Source organism: Amblyomma americanum, chromosome 8 (genome assembly GCF_052857255.1).
Source record: "Amblyomma americanum isolate KBUSLIRL-KWMA chromosome 8, ASM5285725v1, whole genome shotgun sequence".
Lineage (NCBI taxonomy): Eukaryota > Metazoa > Arthropoda > Arachnida > Ixodida > Ixodidae > Amblyomma > Amblyomma americanum.
In genome coordinates, this window is record NC_135504.1 from 86,201,878 (window position 1) to 86,222,340 (window position 20,463).

The 20,463-nt window shown below is 49.3% G+C and overlaps 1 protein-coding gene across 1 annotated transcript in view; it reads left to right on the top strand.

Moving 5' to 3' along the window:
• The window catches only part of eIF3d1 (eukaryotic translation initiation factor 3 subunit d1), a 54,934-nt gene that overhangs the window by 23,339 nt on the left and 11,132 nt on the right, over positions 1-20,463 (top strand). Inside the window, exons 6-10 of the mRNA XM_077635216.1 lie at positions 2,308-2,415; positions 3,833-3,881; positions 8,563-8,693; positions 10,241-10,323; positions 15,416-15,688. Of these exons, the coding sequence (XP_077491342.1) occupies positions 2,308-2,415; positions 3,833-3,881; positions 8,563-8,693; positions 10,241-10,323; positions 15,416-15,688 (644 nt within the window). The remainder of the gene's footprint in view (positions 1-2,307; positions 2,416-3,832; positions 3,882-8,562; positions 8,694-10,240; positions 10,324-15,415; positions 15,689-20,463) is intronic.

The following is a 20,463-nucleotide window of genomic DNA, read 5'->3' on the forward strand; positions in this document are numbered from 1 at the left end:
ACCATGAACAATGACGCGTCGCTGGGGCTGTCACCGGCTCCGCTTCCAGGCAAGAACGACGAAAGTGCACTTGGAGCCGACACCAACCGTGTGTGCATCCACGCTGGAATTGTCAGCCATAATGATGTGATGAAAGCTAGTGCCCGTGAATGAGTGACAATTCGTCTTCTCATCGACAGTGCGGAAGACAGAGCCTTTTGTCGCATCTGTTTCTGGAGCATTGGTACACACATTGGCAACATACCCTGCGGCGTCTGCATAGACGTCGGCAGCGGGTCCTGCGGTGTCGTACGTGGTTGCTGGCCTGTATGCACTAAACTTTCTTTTGAGCGCCCCGTGCATTTGCACCATGGTGATTGTAATTATGGCTTGCAACAAAGTTCACCGTCGTGTGCGATACCTGCGACGAGATCGCAGGAAGTTGGAGCTCAAGGAGAGTAGAAGTGCAGTCCCTTTGAAATCAACATGCTTGCTTGTCGCATGAGGTTCTCAACTGGCAACGGCCAGGCAGCATTGAACGACATATTTGCGGGAATGGGACTTTATCATTGTGGCATGCACAGCAAAGCATTTCGACGTCACCTGAAGCCTCACAGGCGGCTGAAGCTGCCATGAGCCAGTGCACGTGGGAAGTGGAGGCACTCTCTGAGGACTTGTGCCTTGCTAGGGTGGCTCATGCACGACTCGAGGTCATTCTTCACAAACAGGTGTCAAGGAGCTTTTCATGGGATATGTTCTCGACTTCTGTTTGGGCTTGAACAATGACCCAAAGCGTGATAGGGCTATGCTCAATGGAAAGAAAGCCACCAGTGTCAAAAAAATGCTGAAAGTAAAACTGGGCAGATGGAGGTGGAAGCTGGCCTAATTCGCTTTGAAAGGTCCCTCCAAAAGCACGGCATGCAGGATGGGGACAGCAGAACATTCAGTGCCATACAGGAAGCACAAGTTTATGACTTTCTTGAGGTTGTGAAGGAGGACTGCGTCAGTCGCGTTCCAAAAAAAAAGTGGGGACAGTGCTCCGCAACTTGATGCAAAAGCACAAGACAGACAGCAAACAAAGCCTAGGCAGAAAAGGCAGGTTGACCGCAGATCTCATTACCCAACTCGGCTCATACTGTGGCCACAGCCTGAAGTCACACGAGAGTTATGTCGACGCCATGCAACAAGCAGTGATATCTACTTACGATCATATCGCCTCAGCTGATGGCTGTGTGAGCAGTAAACATATGAGTAAATATGGTATGTTCAACTTCTGCATAAGGGCACAAGATTCAGCTATAGACATGAGGGATGAGTTTTCAGTTGTGTAGCAACAAATAAACTCATGACATTTGATCATGTGCTTGGCTTGGGTTATGGTAGGTGCTTGTTTATGTGGTGCAGCCCCCTGGCATGTGACGATGCCTGAGAGGCCTCTACTGCATTTTACCTCCGTTGACCATTTTGGAGAAACTCTGCTTTGGCATTTCTGGCACTATACAGGCAGTAAAGAACTTGACAGAGCTGCAAAAAATTGTTGCCATGCTGCAGCAATTTCGAAAGCAGTGGTCATTGAACTGTGTTCCACCGCATAAATTCACTATTGTCACAAGGTCTTGGCAGCAAGCACAACTGTTAACGACATAGAATCGTGCAGGCATGAAACTCTGAACTTTTTATTCGGCACCGCCATGGTGGTTCAGTGGTTATGGCGCTCGGCTGCTGATCCGAAAGACGGGTTGGATCCCAGCTGCGGTGGTCGAATTTCGATGGAGGTGAAATTCTAGAGGCCCATGTGCTGTGCGATGTCAGTGCATATTAAAGAACCCCAGGTGGTCGAAATTTCCAGAGCCCTTCGCTGCGGCGTCCCTCATAGCCTGAGTCACATTGGGACGTTAAACACCCATAAACCGTAAACCTTTTTATTTGGCGAATGTCTGCCTGCAAAGCAAATAAAGACAGCTCTGCATTGGCGGTGGCAACTAGTGCACTCTCTGCATGTGAATGTGAAACTGCGTGTTGCTTTTCGTTAACTTTCAAGGTGAGGCTCCTAAAACACACGTCAGACAAACGTAACAAAACTTTGATGTGTTTTTTTTTCTTTAAGTATGGAGAGGGAATTTCTTAATGATGCGGTTTTACTGCGTCGGTCGCAGCAGAGGATTTCACACTTGCCAGTGCTCTTGTTGATGAGGTAGACTGGCGTGTCTTCTCTTTTCACTGCCTTGCTCACAGCGTGGCTGTTCAAGTGCAGTGGTGAAACTTGCTTTCAGTGGAAGGCCAAGGTTCTGACTGCGCTTTTTCCTTCTTTCCTCCTCCTCTATGCAGCTGGCCAAGACGGAAGGGCAGAACAACAAAGTGTTTGCCACAGATGCCATCATTGCCTGCCTCATGTGTGCGGGCCGCTCTGTCTACTCCTGGGACATTGTTGTGCAGGTGAGGGAGAGGGTGTCTGGTACCCTGGACAGCGCCTGCAGCCAGGCATGTCTCTACACTGCACCCAATTGTTCTTTCTGAATCGGACACCTTTAAGAAAGGAAGAGGGTCTTAAGAAAAAGTTTTTATTGATGAAGTCACAATTACGAAATCTTTGTGGAACATGTGTTTTTGCGTACTGATTCCAAATATGTAATTTAATTTTACATAAAACAAGACCTTGTGCCCTTATATATTAAGTTAGCTAACATTTTGCAGAGAAGTCTCAAGAAGTTGTGCTGCAGGGAACTTGCTAAAATGCATGCCATTGGTTTTTCTCGAGGTCAACAAATGAAATAAAGGTAAAATTATTACCCTGTCTATCGTAGCAGTTGAGTTAGGGTTTCGAAGCTCACTTTGGTTAACTGGAATTTTTTTCGCATTTCTGAAGCAGCGACTTCAAAATTAAAATTTCTATGACAGGCAGGGTAATAGTCTTACCCTTAATACATTCCTTGATGTTGAGAGAAAGCAATGGCACGCATTTTAGCAAGTTCCCTGCAAAAAATTTCTTGAAAGTTCTGTGCAAAAAGTTACCTAATGTTACATAAGTGTACAAGGTCTTGTGTTACATAAAATTTAATTGCACATTTGGAACCGGCATGCAAAAATACGTGTTTCCAGAAGATTTCAAAATTGTGGCTTCATTAGTAAAAATTTTTTCCTATGACCCCCCCCCCCCCTCCCTGGTAATGGATTCGGATAAGCCAGGCTCATCATAAGCCTGCTGTCATCTCTGTCTCCTGGCAAGTGCAACCTGTGTGTTTTCTGGCACCCTGCGTCCAGTTTAAGAGTTGGGCTCGTTTAAAAGTTTTTTTTTGTTTTTTCAATCGTCTTCAAAAATATCTGTGTTAGGGGATTAGGCACATTGTACACAGACAGACGCAGCTTTTTCTGAGAGTGTGCTGTGCCTAGCAGTGATTTCTTTCTGTCAGAGAATGTGGCATCTTTCATATCATTTATAAGTACTTTTTTTTTTCATGCCGTGTAGCGAATGCAGTAAATAATATTTCACATGATTTGCCATTTTTATGGAGACAGATTTTGCCGCCTGTACTAATAGCACGAGTTTTCCTCCCAGTTCTGAGCACAATGTGCATCTTGGCTGCAGAAAATGGTTACACACCCTCTCGGGTGTTTATCCTGGTATCCAGTTTCCAACCACTATAGCACTTGGTACAAAACTTTCTGCATCCCTGTAGGAAATTACCCATTGGTATTTGGCATTTTCATAGTTCTAAATAGGGCTAGTAGAGGTAGGTGGCAAACAGGAATGCTGTGTGGCTCCTGCTGGGAAAAATTTCTCTTCTTCCGGTTCAAGTGTGCCTTGTCATGTGTGGCTCTTGTCAGCATTGTCTCTGTCCTCTGCCTGTTGCAGCGTGTGAATGACAAGCTGTTCTTCGACAAGCGGGACGACTCCGAGTTTGGTGAGTGCCGGCCTGGCCGACGGTATGGTGTGGCTAGCTTAACACATTGTCTGGAATGCAGTTAGAAATGTGGGGTGGAGTTGTGTAAGCTTTGGGGCAGTCACAGTGAGAATCCCTGCTGCTTCCCCCTTGCACTAGGAGTGCAACAAAGCAACTGCAGGTAACTGGAGGAAGAAGCTCGTGTGTAATAAAGTGACGGGTCACTGATGACATTGCCTTGGTCAGTCACTCAGGAGGTGAACTGCAAATCATGATCAGTGAGTTAGACAGGCAGAGCAGAGCGGTGGATCTAAAAATTAACATGCAGAAAACCAAAGCAATGTTCAACAGTCGAGCAAGGGAACAGCAGTTCACAATTGGTAGCGAGGTGCTGGAAGTGGTAAAGGAATACACCTACTCAGGTCAGGTGGCGAGACTTGATCCGGATCATGAGAGAGAAATAGCTAGAAGGATAAGAATGGGGTGGAGCGCATATGGCAGGTACTCTCAGATTATGAACGGCAGTTTACCAATATCCCTCGAGAGAAAAGTGTGCAAAAGCTGTATCTTACCGGTACTCACCTACGGGGCAGAAACATGGAGGCTAACAAAAAGGCTTCAACTTAAGGACAGCATAACAAGCTATGGAAAGAAAAATGATAGGGGCAACGTTAAGAGACCGGAAGCAGGCAGAGTGGGAGAGGGAACAAACGTGGGTTGATGACATCTTAATCGAAATCAAGAGGAAGAAATGGGCTTGGGCAGGGCATGTAATGCGAAGGCAAGATTACCGCTCATCCTTCAGGGTAACAAAGTGGATACCAAGAGAACGCAAGCATAGCAGGGGGCGGCAGAAAGTTAGGTGGGCAGAAAAGATTAGGAAGTTTGCAGGCATACGGTGGTGGTGATGGTGATGGAAAACATTTACTGTCAAGCAATACAGAGGGGGGGGGCAAACCCCCTAACATGGCACGAGGCAAACCTTGGGTGTGGCTGCCCTTACAGGGCAAAGGACCTCCCTTGGAGGACAATCCACTTCAAGGCATCGGTAATTATCTGGCGCTGGTCAGCAGCAGTGGAGCTGGCCAGGAGAGTCTCTCAGTATGACTCTGCCGTGATTGGGGATTGAGGTAGTGGGAAGGCAGGACATGTGAGGAGGACATGAAGGAAGTCTCCCGATTTCCCGCAGAGCTTACAAGAAGAAAGGAATTGATCGGGGTAGCGGGCATGAAGGAGAATAGGGTAGGGAGCAGTTCGGGTCTGGAGTCGGCGCCAGTGGGAGGCCTGGGTTAAGCAGTAGTTAAGAATATCTCTGAACTCAAGCAGACTCTCCTGGCATGGCGGAGGAGGCCCAACTCTGGACCGTAAAGTGAGACCTCGGGCGAGGGAATGGGCCTCTTTGTTACCTGGGAGGCCTGGTGTGCGAGGGTCCAGATAAGGGTTACAGGGCGGGTGGGGTGCCAGAAGCGTAGAAGCCGAGCCGCGGTGCTGGATATCAGGCCTTTGGCGAAATTGGATAGGGCAGATTTTGAGTGAGAGAATTTTGGTGGCAGAGGTGGAGATGAGAGCGAGTGCAATGGCCGCTTCCTCTGCAATTTCGGATGAGTCTGTGGTGATGGAGCCTGATGCAATTAATCGGGCCTGATTGTTAGCGACGGCGAGGACCATGCGGGAGCCCGACGAGTACGCTGCCGCGTCCACGTAGGCTACCTTGGAACTGTTGCCGTAGAGCTTGTGCAGGGCTTTGGCGCGGGCTGCCCTGCGTTCTCCGTTGTGCCCGGGGTGCATGTTCTTAGGGATTGGAAGGATGATGAGATGGGATCGTAGGTCTGGAGGTAGGGGAACCCCTCGGCAGGATGGGTGATCGGGGTGATGCCTAGCTGACAGAGTAGGGTGCGGCCTGCTGAGGTACTCGACAGGCGAGTCAGCTGTGCTGTTAGGGTGGCTTCTGCCAGCTCCTCAAATGTGTTGTGGGTACAGAGGTTGAGGAGCCAGGCAGTAGAGGTGTTGGGGGGTAGGCGGAGGGCGACCTTTGTGCAGTTCCTGAGGAGCGCGTTGATGCGGTCCCACTTTTTCTGCTTTTAGGGGAGGTAGGTTAATGAGTACGCTGTGTGGCTCGGAGATTGTTCCACTCTTGCAGACCCGAATGAGATAGGTGGCTTGCTGGGCTTGGGTCTGGAGAGTTTGGATGGCGTTGCCATGCGCGCCGTGGGAGTGAAGGACGAGGCCCAGGATGCGAATCTTGGAGACCAGGGGAATGGGGTGGTTTCCTAGAGTGAGTGAGATAGGAGAATTGGCGGGGTCGTGCAGCCTGGGGCAGTAGAAGAAGAGTTCTGATTTAGAAGGGAAGCAGGCTAGGCCGTGCACGCGTGAGCGTATGAGTCGATGATGTTGAGGGCCGACTGTAGGTTGTGATGTCGGCATCACTGCCTCGATTAGCCCAGATAGTGATGTCGTCAGCATAGAGGCTGAAATCTATGTCGGGTATTTGGGAAAGTTGGTGGGGGAGTTGGAGGAGGCTATATTAAAGAGGATAGGAGACAGCACAGCACCCTGAGGAGTTCCCCGTGCCCTCAGTGACACAGTGGGCACAGCTGGCAAAGGACAGGGTTAATTGGAGAGACATGGGAGAGGGCTTTGTCCTCCAGTAGGTGTAGACAGGCTGATGATGATGATGACAGCATCTGTTATCCTTTTAGCTCTTGATTCTGTCGATAGCCTTATTTTTTCTTCACAAGGCAGGTATAGCAACCTGTGAACTTTTCTTTCGTACAGCCACACACATGCACACGCATGCCACCCAGTACTAATTGTCGACACATGTTGGTGCTTGCTTGCTTTCTTGTGCTGTCTGTTATGGCACAACCACACTGCACAGCAATACCTCCTCCTGTTAGCATGGTAGAAATCCTGGCACCTGCAATGTGGTTTCTGACGGTCGACGTTCTAAGCTGCTCACGGTAGGTTCTTCTCCATCGCTGTACGCTCAGGGATACAGCTCTTGCTCAGAACAAGCAATCAGCAGCATATGAAATCGACAAAGCGAGGACAGAACTGCCATCAGTGAAGAAAAAGATCAGCATGCTTGCTCTACGATTCTTCCCAAAGACCTAAAGAAATGAGTGGCTCTCAAAGCAATGGGGATCCCATGCGTTTTTTCTGGTGCTACAATGCGTTTGCCTCACAGGGCAGTTTCCACTTCTAGGTGTAATTGCACAGCAGCATGGACATGTACGCTCTAAACATAAAGGAGTAAAAAGGAAGGAAGTAGCACACACCCTTTTATAAAACAGGGGTGTGTGTGTTAGAGGACAGCTTACTCCCATGTAGAGTGTAGGTTCATCCAGTGAAGTTCACGCCAATGTGCTGTCAGAGACTGTCCTACGCCCAAATTCGATGCCCTGTAGCGAACGCCAAAACCTTGGCAAAGCATAACTACCATAAAAACCAGACTATAGGACCGGAATATAGGCCGACCCCCCAACTAACCAGTTCTAAAAATGAAAAAAATCTTTTTCAATGGAAAAAGCACCGAAAGAGACCCTTACCTTGAAACAAATGTGACACAACAGGTTGCACAATGGTTACAGTATCTATTTTCATTTAAATGTTGCTCGTATGTACACCCGGCCACTTTTTTTTTAACAGTATTGCGTGCCCATCGACCCGCGTGTTTGTTTCCGGCACACAGAAGTACAGCGCCGTAGAGCAAAGCACTTCTTCTTCATGAATCACCGCACCCAGGGTGGTGAGCCCTTGAATTGCGCCCTCGTGAGTCTAGAGGCACACGCGATCTATACCGCTTTCACACAGATGCATTCGGCAGTCACAGGCAGCGATCTTGCACGCAGCACAACCTTTCCTTCCAATTCTGGAGACGCTGGGGTCCGCCCATGAAATGATGTTTTTTTCTGGTTGCTGCAAGTTGTATATGCAGCTTCTGCCTCTGCCAGTACGGAATGCTCTTTTCGGATACTCCAAATTCCCGCTGTGCCGACAGGTTGCCGTGAGCTTCCGCGTACTCTATAAAGTTTTTCTTGAAGGCGACGGTTAATTTCCACTGGCTTCCGCTCATTTTGAAACAAAATGTGAAAAAGCAGCCTTTAACCAAACAGCGGAAACGCAAGATGGCGGTGCGACAACGTCGCCACGCCGCACTGCTGATGGCGATGGTAATGGAGGCTGTTGACTTCAGCCGCCCATTAATGCAAGACTTCCGTAGTTTTTCCGCCAATGACCGGTATATAAGAAGGGGGTCGACTTTTCACCATGGTTTTTGAAAAAAAGTTCGACCTATATTTCGGTTTTTACGGTACACTGCAAAGTTCTGTTGTTTTTTTTCAGACAGTAAGGGATATGCCATGGTTTTATTGACACGTTGACGAACATTTGTGAGCCAGCGCTGCAGTATTCAGGGACACTTGGACACTGGCATAGATGGCATAGGTGGATGCGCCATAGCGGGTTGCTGTGTATTTTTGCATTTGTTTTCCTGGTTGCCTTACTTAGCAGAAAGGTGTGGCTGGAGTATGTGTGCAGGTCGAATGTGGAGGGGATTGGTTGTCTGTTCTAAACGGTTGCCACCAGTGGTCCGCACCAAACACTGCAGCACATAGAAGGCTAGGGGTCACAGCCTGCTTACAGTGGATTTGTGAGCACCATCCATTGCGGTCAGTCCTGAGGCCACTGGTTCCCTCTGCAGATCTGCTGACGGTGAACGAGACCGCATCGGAGCCCCCGCACGAGGAGGGCAACAGCATCAACTCTCCGCGCAACCTGGCTTTGGAGGCCACCTTCATCAACCACAACTTCTCCCAGCAGGTGCTCAAGATGGTGAGTAGGGTGCAGCTGTGCTACTTCCATGCCATGCACATGAGAATTTTCACTGACAAGCATAAAATTTCACTTGGAGCTACTCTTGTGGCAAAACTGCAAAACAAAACAAAAAAACTGGTCTCTCGTGCAAGTCTTAACTATGAATGATGTGCAGTGAAAGCGGGCAATTTAGTTTACCAACTTTGTGCCAGCATTTACATTTTCATTTGAAGGTGTAAAAATATATTTTTACATTTTCAACTGAAAAATATATCTCAGATCCAAGTATCTGGAGCACAGGTAGCGATCGGAAACGCACATTTGCTTTATTAATTGAACTTATAATGACAAAGCCCTGCTGAGAAGCCGCTGCAATATTGAATGCACATTTTAGAGGTCAGATGTGTGAGTGTTTCACAAGGGGATGGTAGGGTTAGAGGATGAAGTAATGCAGTACAGTCAAACCCGGATATAATGAAGTTGAAAGTCTGGGATTTTTTGTTACATGCAGTTTTTGCAAGGAGACCTGAGAGCACAATGCAGAACGGAAACCAAAATAAGAAATAAATGTAGGCGAAATCACCTTGAAAGTATTTACGTAAAACCTCATTACTCGAAGTCATAAACATGGAGAAACATTCCACGATTTCACTGATAGCGCGACTGGCGCGGCCGCGGTTCGCGCGCAATGCTGCTGCAAGTGGGGTGGGGAGAGTGGGAGAGGCGGGGGCACTGGTTGAGCTAGAGGAGAGTGCGCGCGGTGGCGCTGCTGCCGTAGACCAGCCGCGGAGGCACATTCTTCTGCCCGCATGTTTCCTCTCGCGGTCTGCCCGCCGCCGCTGCTGCCCAAGGAAATGGGCTTTTCGCCTTTCGTCGCTGGCACTCTTCACTGTCCCCCCTCCCGGCGTGCGAGAGCTATTGGCACTGGAATCACGCGAGCATGAAGTGTTGTAGTGCCACGTGGTATGGTGTTCCAAAAGCGAAAGCAACGGAGATACGCCGATGGTGCTGGAGCACAACGCGATGAGTCATCTGCGGTTGCTCATTGCGATCGTTGGTATTCCTCTCACGTAAAATTTCGTGTTAACTTCGAGGTGGCGCTCCCATCGCTGCTTCAAATTCCCCCCTGAGGGAGACTTACCTCCTCGCCCAGCTGGTGCTCTCCTGACACAAGATGGCGACGATGGGCCCCGTCGAAATGCAGCGGGGAAACAGGTTCTCCACATAACCTAATATGTTCCGAAATTTGAGCAGAAAGAATAGTGCTGGATTCGTACTCCCCGAATTGCAAAAAAATAAAACCTAAAAAATGAAAGTGCCCACCTATAATTTCAGTTGCTTTTATTTGGTGAATGTGGTACCTTGTGTCGGTCGCAATTTTGCATTGTGCTTGTGTAGGCGGCAGCCTCCTTCATTTATGTTGCCAAAGGTTTCTTTAGACTGTCTACTCCTCCTTGCCTGTCTTGCTTTCATAGCTGAGAATTTTGTGTAGTTAGAAACATTCCCCACATTTGTACTGGCTCTTTCTTTGATCCTCACCTCTTTTCTTTTTTCTCTCTCTTCAGGGAGAAGACAAGCACAGTTTTGAGAATGTGAACCCGTTCATCCAGGACGATGAGGAAGGAGAGGTGGCCTCGGTGGCCTACAGGTGGGTTGCCGGCTCCGCCGGTTGGCTTGGTCATTGGTCGCCACTTGTCCCTTCTTGTACCATTGTGGGACTGCTTCTCAGGAATTGGTCTTGGCCTGAGCTGAACCCGTTGCGGGCTGATTTGGTTCACGGCTTTGGGACAGAATATACCGCAGTTGCACGAGAGGAAGTAAACGAAACAAGATGCTAGTGACGACTAATTTATTCTCAGAAAGAACATGCAACCACATATGGAACCACATATGCAACCTTAAGGCGTATTTAGATGTAGCCAGAAAAGTGAGGCCAGTGAGAGTTTTCCAAAAAGCAGCATTCACACTTCTACTGTGGCAAAGATGCCTGACTGACTGTTAAGTTGGGGGTCCCTTCCTTGCTATGCAATCTGCCTTCATCGGTTATCAAGCAGTGACGCCGGCAAATTCTTTCCAGTGCAGTCTTAGTTTCTTACAATAGTGCTTTTATTAAAGGGTATTTCTTGTGCAAAGCAATCATTCAGGGAATGTCGTGATTGGCCTGTACAGTAAAGCCTCATCAATTCAGAACGTCAAAGACTGGGAAGGACGTCCCAGTTGTGCAGAGGTTGATTTATCAAATTTCCTTCCTGACAACGGCCAACAACCCATTTGCAACGTGGTAAATCTTATTTGATGAGGAACTGGGCAATCATTGGTGCACAGTTATTGTGTGGGCACAATTTCGCCTGCGTCTGTCAAATGCTTTACAGTGTGCACCCTGTCAGGAGTGTCGAAGCAGAGCTGCTGCTTAGTGGCAGGGGTCTCCATAGCCTCCTTCGCAATGAAGCCTTCTCACAACCGCTGTGTGAGGAGTGTCTGGAAAGGCATGTAGCTGTAAATACAGCTGGGCTCGGGTGGCCAGAGACTATAAATAATGCGGCTGTGTGGTTGATGCATGGCAGGCATTCGCCATTGCCTGTGGTCTGGTGATGGAACTACATGGCTGGACCGTTGTTTGGCATAGAGATGGGTGCCCTCTGACCAGTGCATGCTGGCTGTTGCACACTCATCAGAGGTGCATGGGCCAATAGTGCAAGGGGTTTTATTAACTGCCATGTGCTGTGCTAGGCCTTTCCAGAACTGGAATGATCAGTGCGCCGGCACGCCTTTTGGCTGTGGAGCCATTCTTAGCTTCATACCTCACAACCTGGCTTTCTGCTCACATCATGTGTGTGCAGGCACAAAGGCATGCATAAATGCACTCAGTGGATCGTGCTATGCTAAGGCTCATGTACAGTAATCTCTCCTTATAATGAAATTGCTTTACTCGAAATATCGCTTTATTCGAAATCTGTTCCAGTCCCGACCCAAACACATGTATTTTAAGTCACATTACTCGACGCGCACGAAGGGCTTGGCCCGCTTAGAGCGAAGTGGCGAGCGGTGGCGATGTCTCCGCTCGGTCGGGCGGCGACCCTTTTGAGCATGCAGTGTCAAATTAGTACCGCCCGACGAATTAGTCTCATGCAGCCACAGAGCAGGCCACTAAAGTGCCAAACCTACGGCCGATGACCTGCCTAGTAACAGTAACGAGTACCAAGCGAGTGCAGAGTGCCCCCAGCAGTTTACAGCAGAGTGAAAGAAACCTGTCAAATTCTGTGGTGCAGCGCGCCCGAATCGGTCGCAGTCACATCGCTGGTGTCCCCGTGGTAGAATCCACACAAAAATAAAGTTTCCCGACGCTTTGATATGCCAGAAAACCGCGGTCCTCTTGGATGCCGAAAAGTGGCCAAAAGGACTTGTGCCCTGGCATTTCCTTGGGGTGCTCTTGATAAGCAAAAATTTTACCGCTCTAAAGAGCACTTCTGGTGCTGAAACATGCCAAAAAGTACAAAAGAAGTGTCCCTCCGACTATGAGCCTATTCAGACTTGCGAGTCGCGAGCAAGCCTAGCTTTCAGCAACAACGCCAACCGCGGATGCGCCGGGCAACGAACTGAGCTGCTCCCTGGCTGCCGTAGTCGTCAAATGAGAAGGCGACTCGCAGGTCGCGCTTGCAAGTGTGAACAACGTGTTGTCGAGCTGCTGCCCTTGACACAAATGACTGCTGGTCACCTGCCCATTGCCATGTTCGACGCGAAGAGCTAAGTTAACAAATCAGGAAGACGACTTTGGGGAAGTTGGTGTAGAAATTTGCTTGCCGCTCACCATAATCAGCCTGCATCGCAATAAAACACTGCCCCTAGCTTCGCTGCACTTTTGACTGTGCAAATCGACGGATAACTTGCCGAAAACACGAAAAATCCGAGCGTCTCCAGCAGCGATCAGGCTGTCAACATGGCGGGTCAACACAACCATGGTGTTTCCCCGCTGATTTTCTCAGGGCAGTCATGCTTGATTCGCACCATCCGATTAGGACAAAACTGTCTAAATCCGTGGTAGTGTCAATGAATTTTCTTCCTATACCAACGGTGCGGGTGCGACGCTGCGCAAAACACCGACACTCAAACTGTTGAATTAGCACATGTGTCGTCGACAACTGTGCACCGAAAAACTCATTTTGCAAACATCACAGCTGCACACCTTAGGGAAAAAATTTCCCGGTACAGTGGGAACCCCGCCCCCCCCCCCCCCCCCCCCCCCCCCCGTTCATTACGTTTTTCACCGGACCGCAAAAAAAAAAATGTAGCAGCCGGGAAAACGCAACAGTGAGGAAAGGTCCGAAAATTAATGAAAACAGTGCAGCTTTGCCTGAAACAATTTATTTCGACATCAAGTGAGCTTAGGTCTTAAAAAAATTGAGAATGTCGATTGCCGTTTTTTCCTCTCGCTGGAAAACACCACGCGTTTCTCGATGGCCTGGAAAGCCGCATTGCTCTCAGCGTCGCTTGAGGTGCGACGTACCTGCGGAGGAGGTACAGAGCCGCGACGGCTTCTCCAAAGCTCGGGTCCGCCAACTCCCCGGAATCATGCGGCTCGTGCTCCTCATCGTCATCACAGGTCTGAGGCTTCACTCGCGACCGAGTCTGCAAACGATCTCGGCGTGACACTCGGATGTCACGACAGCAGCATCCACGGCGACGTAGTCGTCATACGTGACTCCCGTGGCACCCAGCGCATTCAAAGCTTCACTCAGCTCTTGATCATGAGAGGCTGCTTCCGTCTTTTCAGCTTCCGTGGCGATGTCGACTCTTTTCCGCGCTGGCTGCCTGTCGACTGCGTTGAGAACATCCAGCTTTTCCTCGAGGGAAAGCGCCTTGCGCTTGTGCGACGCCATCAAAGGACGACAAATCACTCGCGGTGTTAGCGAGGCCCGACGAGGCGTAGGCAGCGTAGGTGTTGACGGAAGGACACGATGACTCGGATTGGTTGAACCGCACAAACAAGAAAGACTGGATTGCTGCGGGCCGCGGGTTTTACTCGCTTCGGCTGACGAGGCAGTGGCCATCTAGTGGCAATCTCTCCAACTCGCGTGCGGCTTTTTATGGCCTCCGAGATTACCCACGCACATGCAAGGGGGTGATCTCGGAGGCCATGGTCTTGTAGCCAATTCCGGAGCCAAGCCTGGCCAAGACTCGTCAAAATGGCGCATGTTGCCCGGCCGGGTTTGGGGTGCCAGTTGCGACGTATCATGCGGGAACGTTCTCACAGCTACAACGCAACAGCGGGGGTACCCCAATACATTGGATCCTATGGGAGCTATGCCGGGAAAACGCAGCAGTGAGGAACGTAACAGCGGGGTTCTACTGTAATCATGCAAAGCCCCTACTGCAAAACCGTTCAGTTTTCACAATCGCGCTGCGTACCCACAATGAGCGGCTAATAGTTTTTTTTGACCACAACAAACACAACCTCAGACTCCAGCCACAGCATTTGCGGTACTTTCCAGTGCGATACTCTTGTAGACTTCAGAAGACCCCCATAAAAGCGGCCACTGCCTACGCGATTAGAAATACCTCGAAGGCTGAATGGATGCGTGGCGGCCTGTGGCCTCGTGCATTGCTTGGTCAGATTAGAGCAGGGGTGCACGAGCCCAGTAAGAATGAGAAACAGCCAAAGCTCACTGCCTTTTTTTGCACCTGAATAAAGTTCTGCTTCACTGATTACACTGTATTCTGACTTCCACGCAGTTGCAGCACAAACAAAGCTCGACTGCTTTAGATATTCTCGGGTGGTCGCTTGTATCGAATTGCCGCTTATAAAAATTTTTTTGCTGTCCCGCTGACAAACAAAGGATTGCTTTACTTTTAGTGGAAAGGTGATGGGGTGCATAGCGGGTTTAATTTCCTTTTACTGGGGACGTTTGATGCTCTCGTAGATATGTTTGAAAAGGGGAATGCAGAAATGGGGGAGCCGGCATGGCCTGCCGCCCTTTCCTGCGTTCCCTGCCTCCCTCCCACAAGACGGTGGTAGCGGAATGTGCTGTCATTTCATGTTGTGTTGGTGATGCTTCCGTGAACTTGTAAAAGAATGATGACAGCAAAACCAAAAATTGAGGCAGGTGCACTGTCCCTATTGCTCACGAGGTGCTCGACGCAATATATGTGCATAAACTGATTGTGAGCTCAGAAGTCGTGGCGAAATTTCTATGGTCAGATGAACAACACATAATGTTATTGTCGGAAAGGTAAAAAAAAAAACGCAGAAGTAACGGACCACCTTCACCACACATAGAGGCTTTTCCTGTGAGTGGTCCGGCAACATGTGTTGGAGGATTTTTTGCATGCTTATGAAGTGAATTTCAATGTAGTGAAGTAAAGTGCCGTTTTGACAGAATTCATTATATAGAGGTTTAACTGGATGTTGCACAAAAAAAAAAAAATAATGCTGCCAGTTGTCACACCTGTTTAATACGAGATTCAGCGACAGCTGTTCGTTTTGGTGAGTGTGCTTTTCGCATTGCCACAGAGCAGCGCCCCCTTTGCCACCTAAACGTGAGCATAGCAATCGTTAGTTCATGTTGTTGCACTTGGAGGGTGCCACTCCTCTTTGCACCTTGTTTGTCCTTCATGCTATGCTGACAACACCGGAGAACTGGGAAACGTGCACTTAACAACTGTCGCTGTAAAAAGACTGGGTGAATGCATGATAAGCTGCTGCAAGGGATGCAGTAGTGTGACCTGGAACGCTGGTGGTGCAGGTACCGCAAGTTTGACCTGGGCGACAACGTGGGGCTGATCGTGCGGTGTGAGCACGACGGTGCCATGGTGGGCCCCAATGGGGAACTCCAGTTTGTCAGCATCAAGGCCCTGAACGAGTGGGACCCCCGCTACTCGGGTGGCATTGACTGGCGCCAGAAGCTGGACACCCAGCGTGGAGCTGTGCTGGCCAACGAGCTCAAGAACAACTCCTGCAAGCTGGCCAAGTGGACGGTGCAGGCGCTCCTGGCCGGATCCGACCAGATCAAGTTCGGGTGGGTCCCTTGGCAAAATGCAAGCGCCACTTCGTGTTTTTCTTGAGAAGTTTTTCCTTGCCCAAATAGTCTATGCAGGTCTTGGGAAAGCCAATTAAGTCAGGTTTGCAATGCAAAACCCAGAGGGTTATTTTTTGCAGGTGCATAGAAAATTAAAAAAAAATGAATGGACATTGTGATGTCAGAGCATTAAAATTTGGCGGCGTCATACGCGAGGGATCAGGAAATTGTGGTTTCTGTTGGTATATATTTTTATTTGTTTGTGTATTTATTCATATTGATATTTCAATGGACCAGAAGACGACAAAGTGGGCCGTGGCGCAGGCAGGGGTGCTCGTGCCAGGCCTTCCGCCGATAAATCATGTCATAGCCATCTGTCTTGTCGCGGTGTATTCATCAGCTTGCTGTCATGTAACAATATTGTTTTTATTGCAGATGACAGTAGTTGCTCAGACAAAAATTATCCTGCCTTGGGGACAAAATCTGTCTGCCTGAGTATGTCGAGTGACACGCTGCGAATCTTTTTGCTTTCAGATATACAGTCGAGCCTCAATATATTGAACTGCACAGTGATCGCAGAATAGTTCGATATAGCCAGAATTCGATACAGTTGCTGACTGATTTTTCGGACTCGAAGGGACCCGAAAAATGGTTCGAATAACCGAACAGTCCGAAAAATTCGTGAAGTACAAAAAAAAATCACTTTATTGATATGAAATTGGCTTAAATATGTCACTTATTTTACCTTGCGGGAAATTTCTCTTGCTGGCAACGATTTGTGCCAAAGTTGTGCTTTCACTTTACATGCTAGACAGCAAGGTCACCGCATTTAGTTGGAATACTTCCCACGCTTCTTTGACGGACCCGGCGGGGCCATGTTGTCCACATCCCGAGTGTGCACCACACCGTTCGTCAAACACACGATAAGATAAGGCACTTTTCGTTCAAAGTGGCGGAACCGCCGGACGCAATCACAAAACTGCGAACAGATGTAACTTCGTGAGGACTGATCGATGTGGTCAGAGAAACCCAAGTGACGAAACGACGAATGGCGAACGTATGAGACCCGCCGTTGTGGCTCAGTGGTTAGGGCGCTCGGCTACTGATCCGGAGTCCCCGGGCTGGAACCGCACCGCGGTGGCCGCGTTTCGATGGAGGTGAAACGCAAAGGCGCCCCCGTGTGCTGTGCAATGTCAGTGCACCTTAAAGATCCCCAGGTGGTCGCATTATTCCGGAGCCCCCCATTACGGCTATTTCTTTCTTCCTTTCTTCTCTCAGTCCCTCCTTTATCCCTTCCTGCCGAGATGCGAGATAGCTCCTGCACAATTTCCTTCCCCCAACAACCAATTTTCAACATATGGGACAAGTGATCACTGCCCGGAACAACGTCTGCGACAAAAGCAAGTTGACAGCAATGACAATCCGGCTGCCACCTCGAAGTGTCAGAGATCACAGGGACCTCTACTGGCAACAATGTGGTACCGAAAGTATGTCAATCCAACTGCAGCGTAAATCCACCTCAATCCAAGATGGCGCCTTTTGCGCCGTCAAAAAGCTGATAAGATGGCCGATTTTGGCCCGCAGGCGACTGAAATTAGTCCGAAAAATCGAACTTTTGGACTTTTTTGAAGTCCGAAATATCCGTCGCGAATATGTATGTGCTTCTGTGGGGTGACTGACGGTGCCTCATCGAGGTCCGAAATATCCTACAAGTCCTAATTATTGGAGTCCAAATTACCCGTCGCCTACTGTATATAAAATCACATAGGAAACGTGTCAAACACTAGTGCAAATCAGTCAATGAACCAATCGTGGCGCAATAGATACTCACTTGAAGCTTCAAACAAAGTACTTACTTCTTTGCGTGAAAGTACTGCAGCAGCATAGCCTGCTTCATATTGGCAGCCGCGGGCCTAACCACGGCATCCTCAACATAGTCTGAACGATCGACAAGCGTTAGTCCAGCGCTTTCTATTGTGCGGCAGTAGCAGCGTACAAAGGCCAAAGGAGTTACAGCCTCAGTTGCAGTCAGGAGCAGGGCAACATCGGCGCTTGCAGGGTCAACCTTGGCAGCGTCTTCGTTTGGCTGCTCAGCAGCAACTTCTGCTGCGATGCCCACGTCTGTCAACTCCGCCACTGTTCCGGTGCTGTCGTCACCGCCAACGAAGTCGTCAATGCACATGCTCTGTGGATCAGCACCGACAAAGCGCTTCAACTGGTTCCAGGTTTCTTCGAGCTTCCTCTCTGCCATCCAACGCCGATTCTTCGGTTGCTTCCTTGGAAGCTTCTTCAGTGCGGCTCAGGAAACCCGTAGAGTGCTCAAAGTGCTCCTTGGTATGTCGAAAGCATAGGCGACGCTCGACTTCTTTTCGCCATTCTCAACGTGCTGGATTGCTTTTAATTTCGCGGCAGATGTCAGGGATGTCTGCTTCTTCGCGTTTGCAGCCATCACAACACCAACCATGCCTCGACAGGCCTAAGCCACAGAATAAAGAACCACCTATGCGATCACACCAACCACACACGATAACGACTGGCGTAGCACAAGCGCCGGTGCCGAGGAGTCAGTGTGGCAAATGCAATATGTCGTTGATGTTGTCCTATGACGTCAAACTAACCAAGCCCCCCCCCCCCCCCCCACGTGCGTACACCACCACGTTCAAATGGCGCCCTCAGCGCGATCGATGTGTGCAGCTATTGTGTGAGGCAGTCTGGAACGCCCATCGCACCACCATCTTCGAGGGTTTTGCGGGAAAGCTCTCCTCCTGTCAAGAGAGCGCACGTGGTTTGGGATGCAGAGTTCGGTATATCCATTTTACATTCGGCCATGTTCAAAGTAGAAAAAACAAAATTTTCATGTGATGCTATAGAAAGAGTTCGATATATGCAATAATTCGATATATCCGTGTTCGATATATCGAGGTTTAACTGTATTGTTTACTGGGTTCGCCGGCTAACATGAAACCCCACTAGAGTTGCATTATGAATCATTACAAAACAATGAAAGCTCTATTATCGGCACCGCGCTCCCAGAAAAATCTGCAAATTTGCGACGTGCCAGATCCTGTGCAGAGTGCCCAAGAGAGTGAAGTCTTGCATTCTCAGTCACATTCACTGCACATAGCTTCCTTGCTCAGCACACCTATGGGTGCAGTGTTCTGTACTGGGGCCTTTCCCTCGGTGCAACCATGCTCGACGCTACAAACCTTCAGTTGAAGGGGAAGTGGGGTTCCTCAAGGGGATTCCTTGAAAGTTGAGGAATTGGGTAGCTAGCTAGTGACCAGTTGCATCAGTTACTGTGAAATTTTCTTGCTAAATTTTGGGACCACCAAAAATTTTCAAATATATCAAGAGGCTGTCTTAAGAAACAAAGAAGCTGGGGATTTTCGGGGAGATTTTGGACTCGGGGAGAAAATTGGGCAAGGACACGTGTCGTAACGTTGGCTGACTGACTAGGATTAACATAGTGATTAGCGGTAAGTTGCAAGCACATTGGAATGGCATATATTTGCACTCATAGTTATGAGGCTTATCACTTTTTCTTTTTTTTCTCATTAATGCTAGTGGTAAGCAGCGTACTGCTTTTCTGTACTTGTCACCACCTGTCTTACTAAGTTGGACTGGTAAAGAGAGGAAGGTAATTACATGCAAAAGGATTTTGATAGACACAGCTGGTGTGTGCAGTCACTTTTAACAGTTTTGTTCTGTAATGCAAGGCAGTATGCCGCTTTATCGTAGCATCAACATCAACTCCTTACTGGTGAGGGAGACGAGAGAACTGGAAAGAGCCAGGCGTGACCTCCGCAATAGAGCGTGCACGTGTGCCGCCGGAGCCAATCGCGCAGGTCATGAGCCAGGCGGTGGTTACTCCAGCGGTGCCCCATGACTAACTACCACCAACGGCGCATTTCCGCTGAGTTTTCTCCCTCTCTCTCTCTCCTGCATTGCCCTCTGTGCCTCCTCGACCGACACCAGTTGACTCCATCGGCCAGTGTGGGGCCTGTTGCATCCCTGTGGATGGCCCCGAGTTAATGGAGGAGGCCAAATGGTTTGCCACGGCTGTTGGCGAAGAGAACTTTTGCGGTGGCACTGGGTGGCTGCCGCGGTTTGAAAACCTCCATGGCATTGTGGGAAAAGCCATTTCAGGCGAAAGTGGGGCTGTCAGCAGCCAGGAGATGCAGGAGTGGCTGAAGATCGCTGCAAAGTTTTCGCCTGCCGAATAAGGCACTCGATCTCCGTGGGAGCTGCGGGAAAGTGAGCAAGGTGCATGTTACAGCAAACATGGATGGCTCGTGCAAGCTGCATCCGTTTCTTATCGGAAAGAGCACGTCACCGCGCTGCTTCAAGAATTGCAAGCAGCTTCCTGTCCTCTGCGGCTGTAATAGAAAGGCCTGGATGACGCACCAACTTTTTGTTGATTAGCTGCAGGCTCGGGCCGTCGAGTATGCCTTCTGTTTGACAACTGCTCGGCCCCTCAAACGACTTGCAAGCTGCAGAACATTGAACTCAAGTTTCTCCCGCCACAGCAAGACAGCAGCCCATGGACCAAGGTACCATAAAGGCTTTCAAGGTGGGCTACAGAAGACTTGTTCAGCGGCTTCTTATAAACCTCCGCATGGTAACTGATCTCAGGATTGACCTGCTCGGCAGATCATTGCCAGCGCTTGGAACGAGGTGGCCAACTGTTTCAGCAAGGCAGGACTTTAAGTGGCTGGAGAGTAATGTGCTGAAGCTTTGAATGACGACAATAAATGCTTGGAGGACGTGTTTCGTGA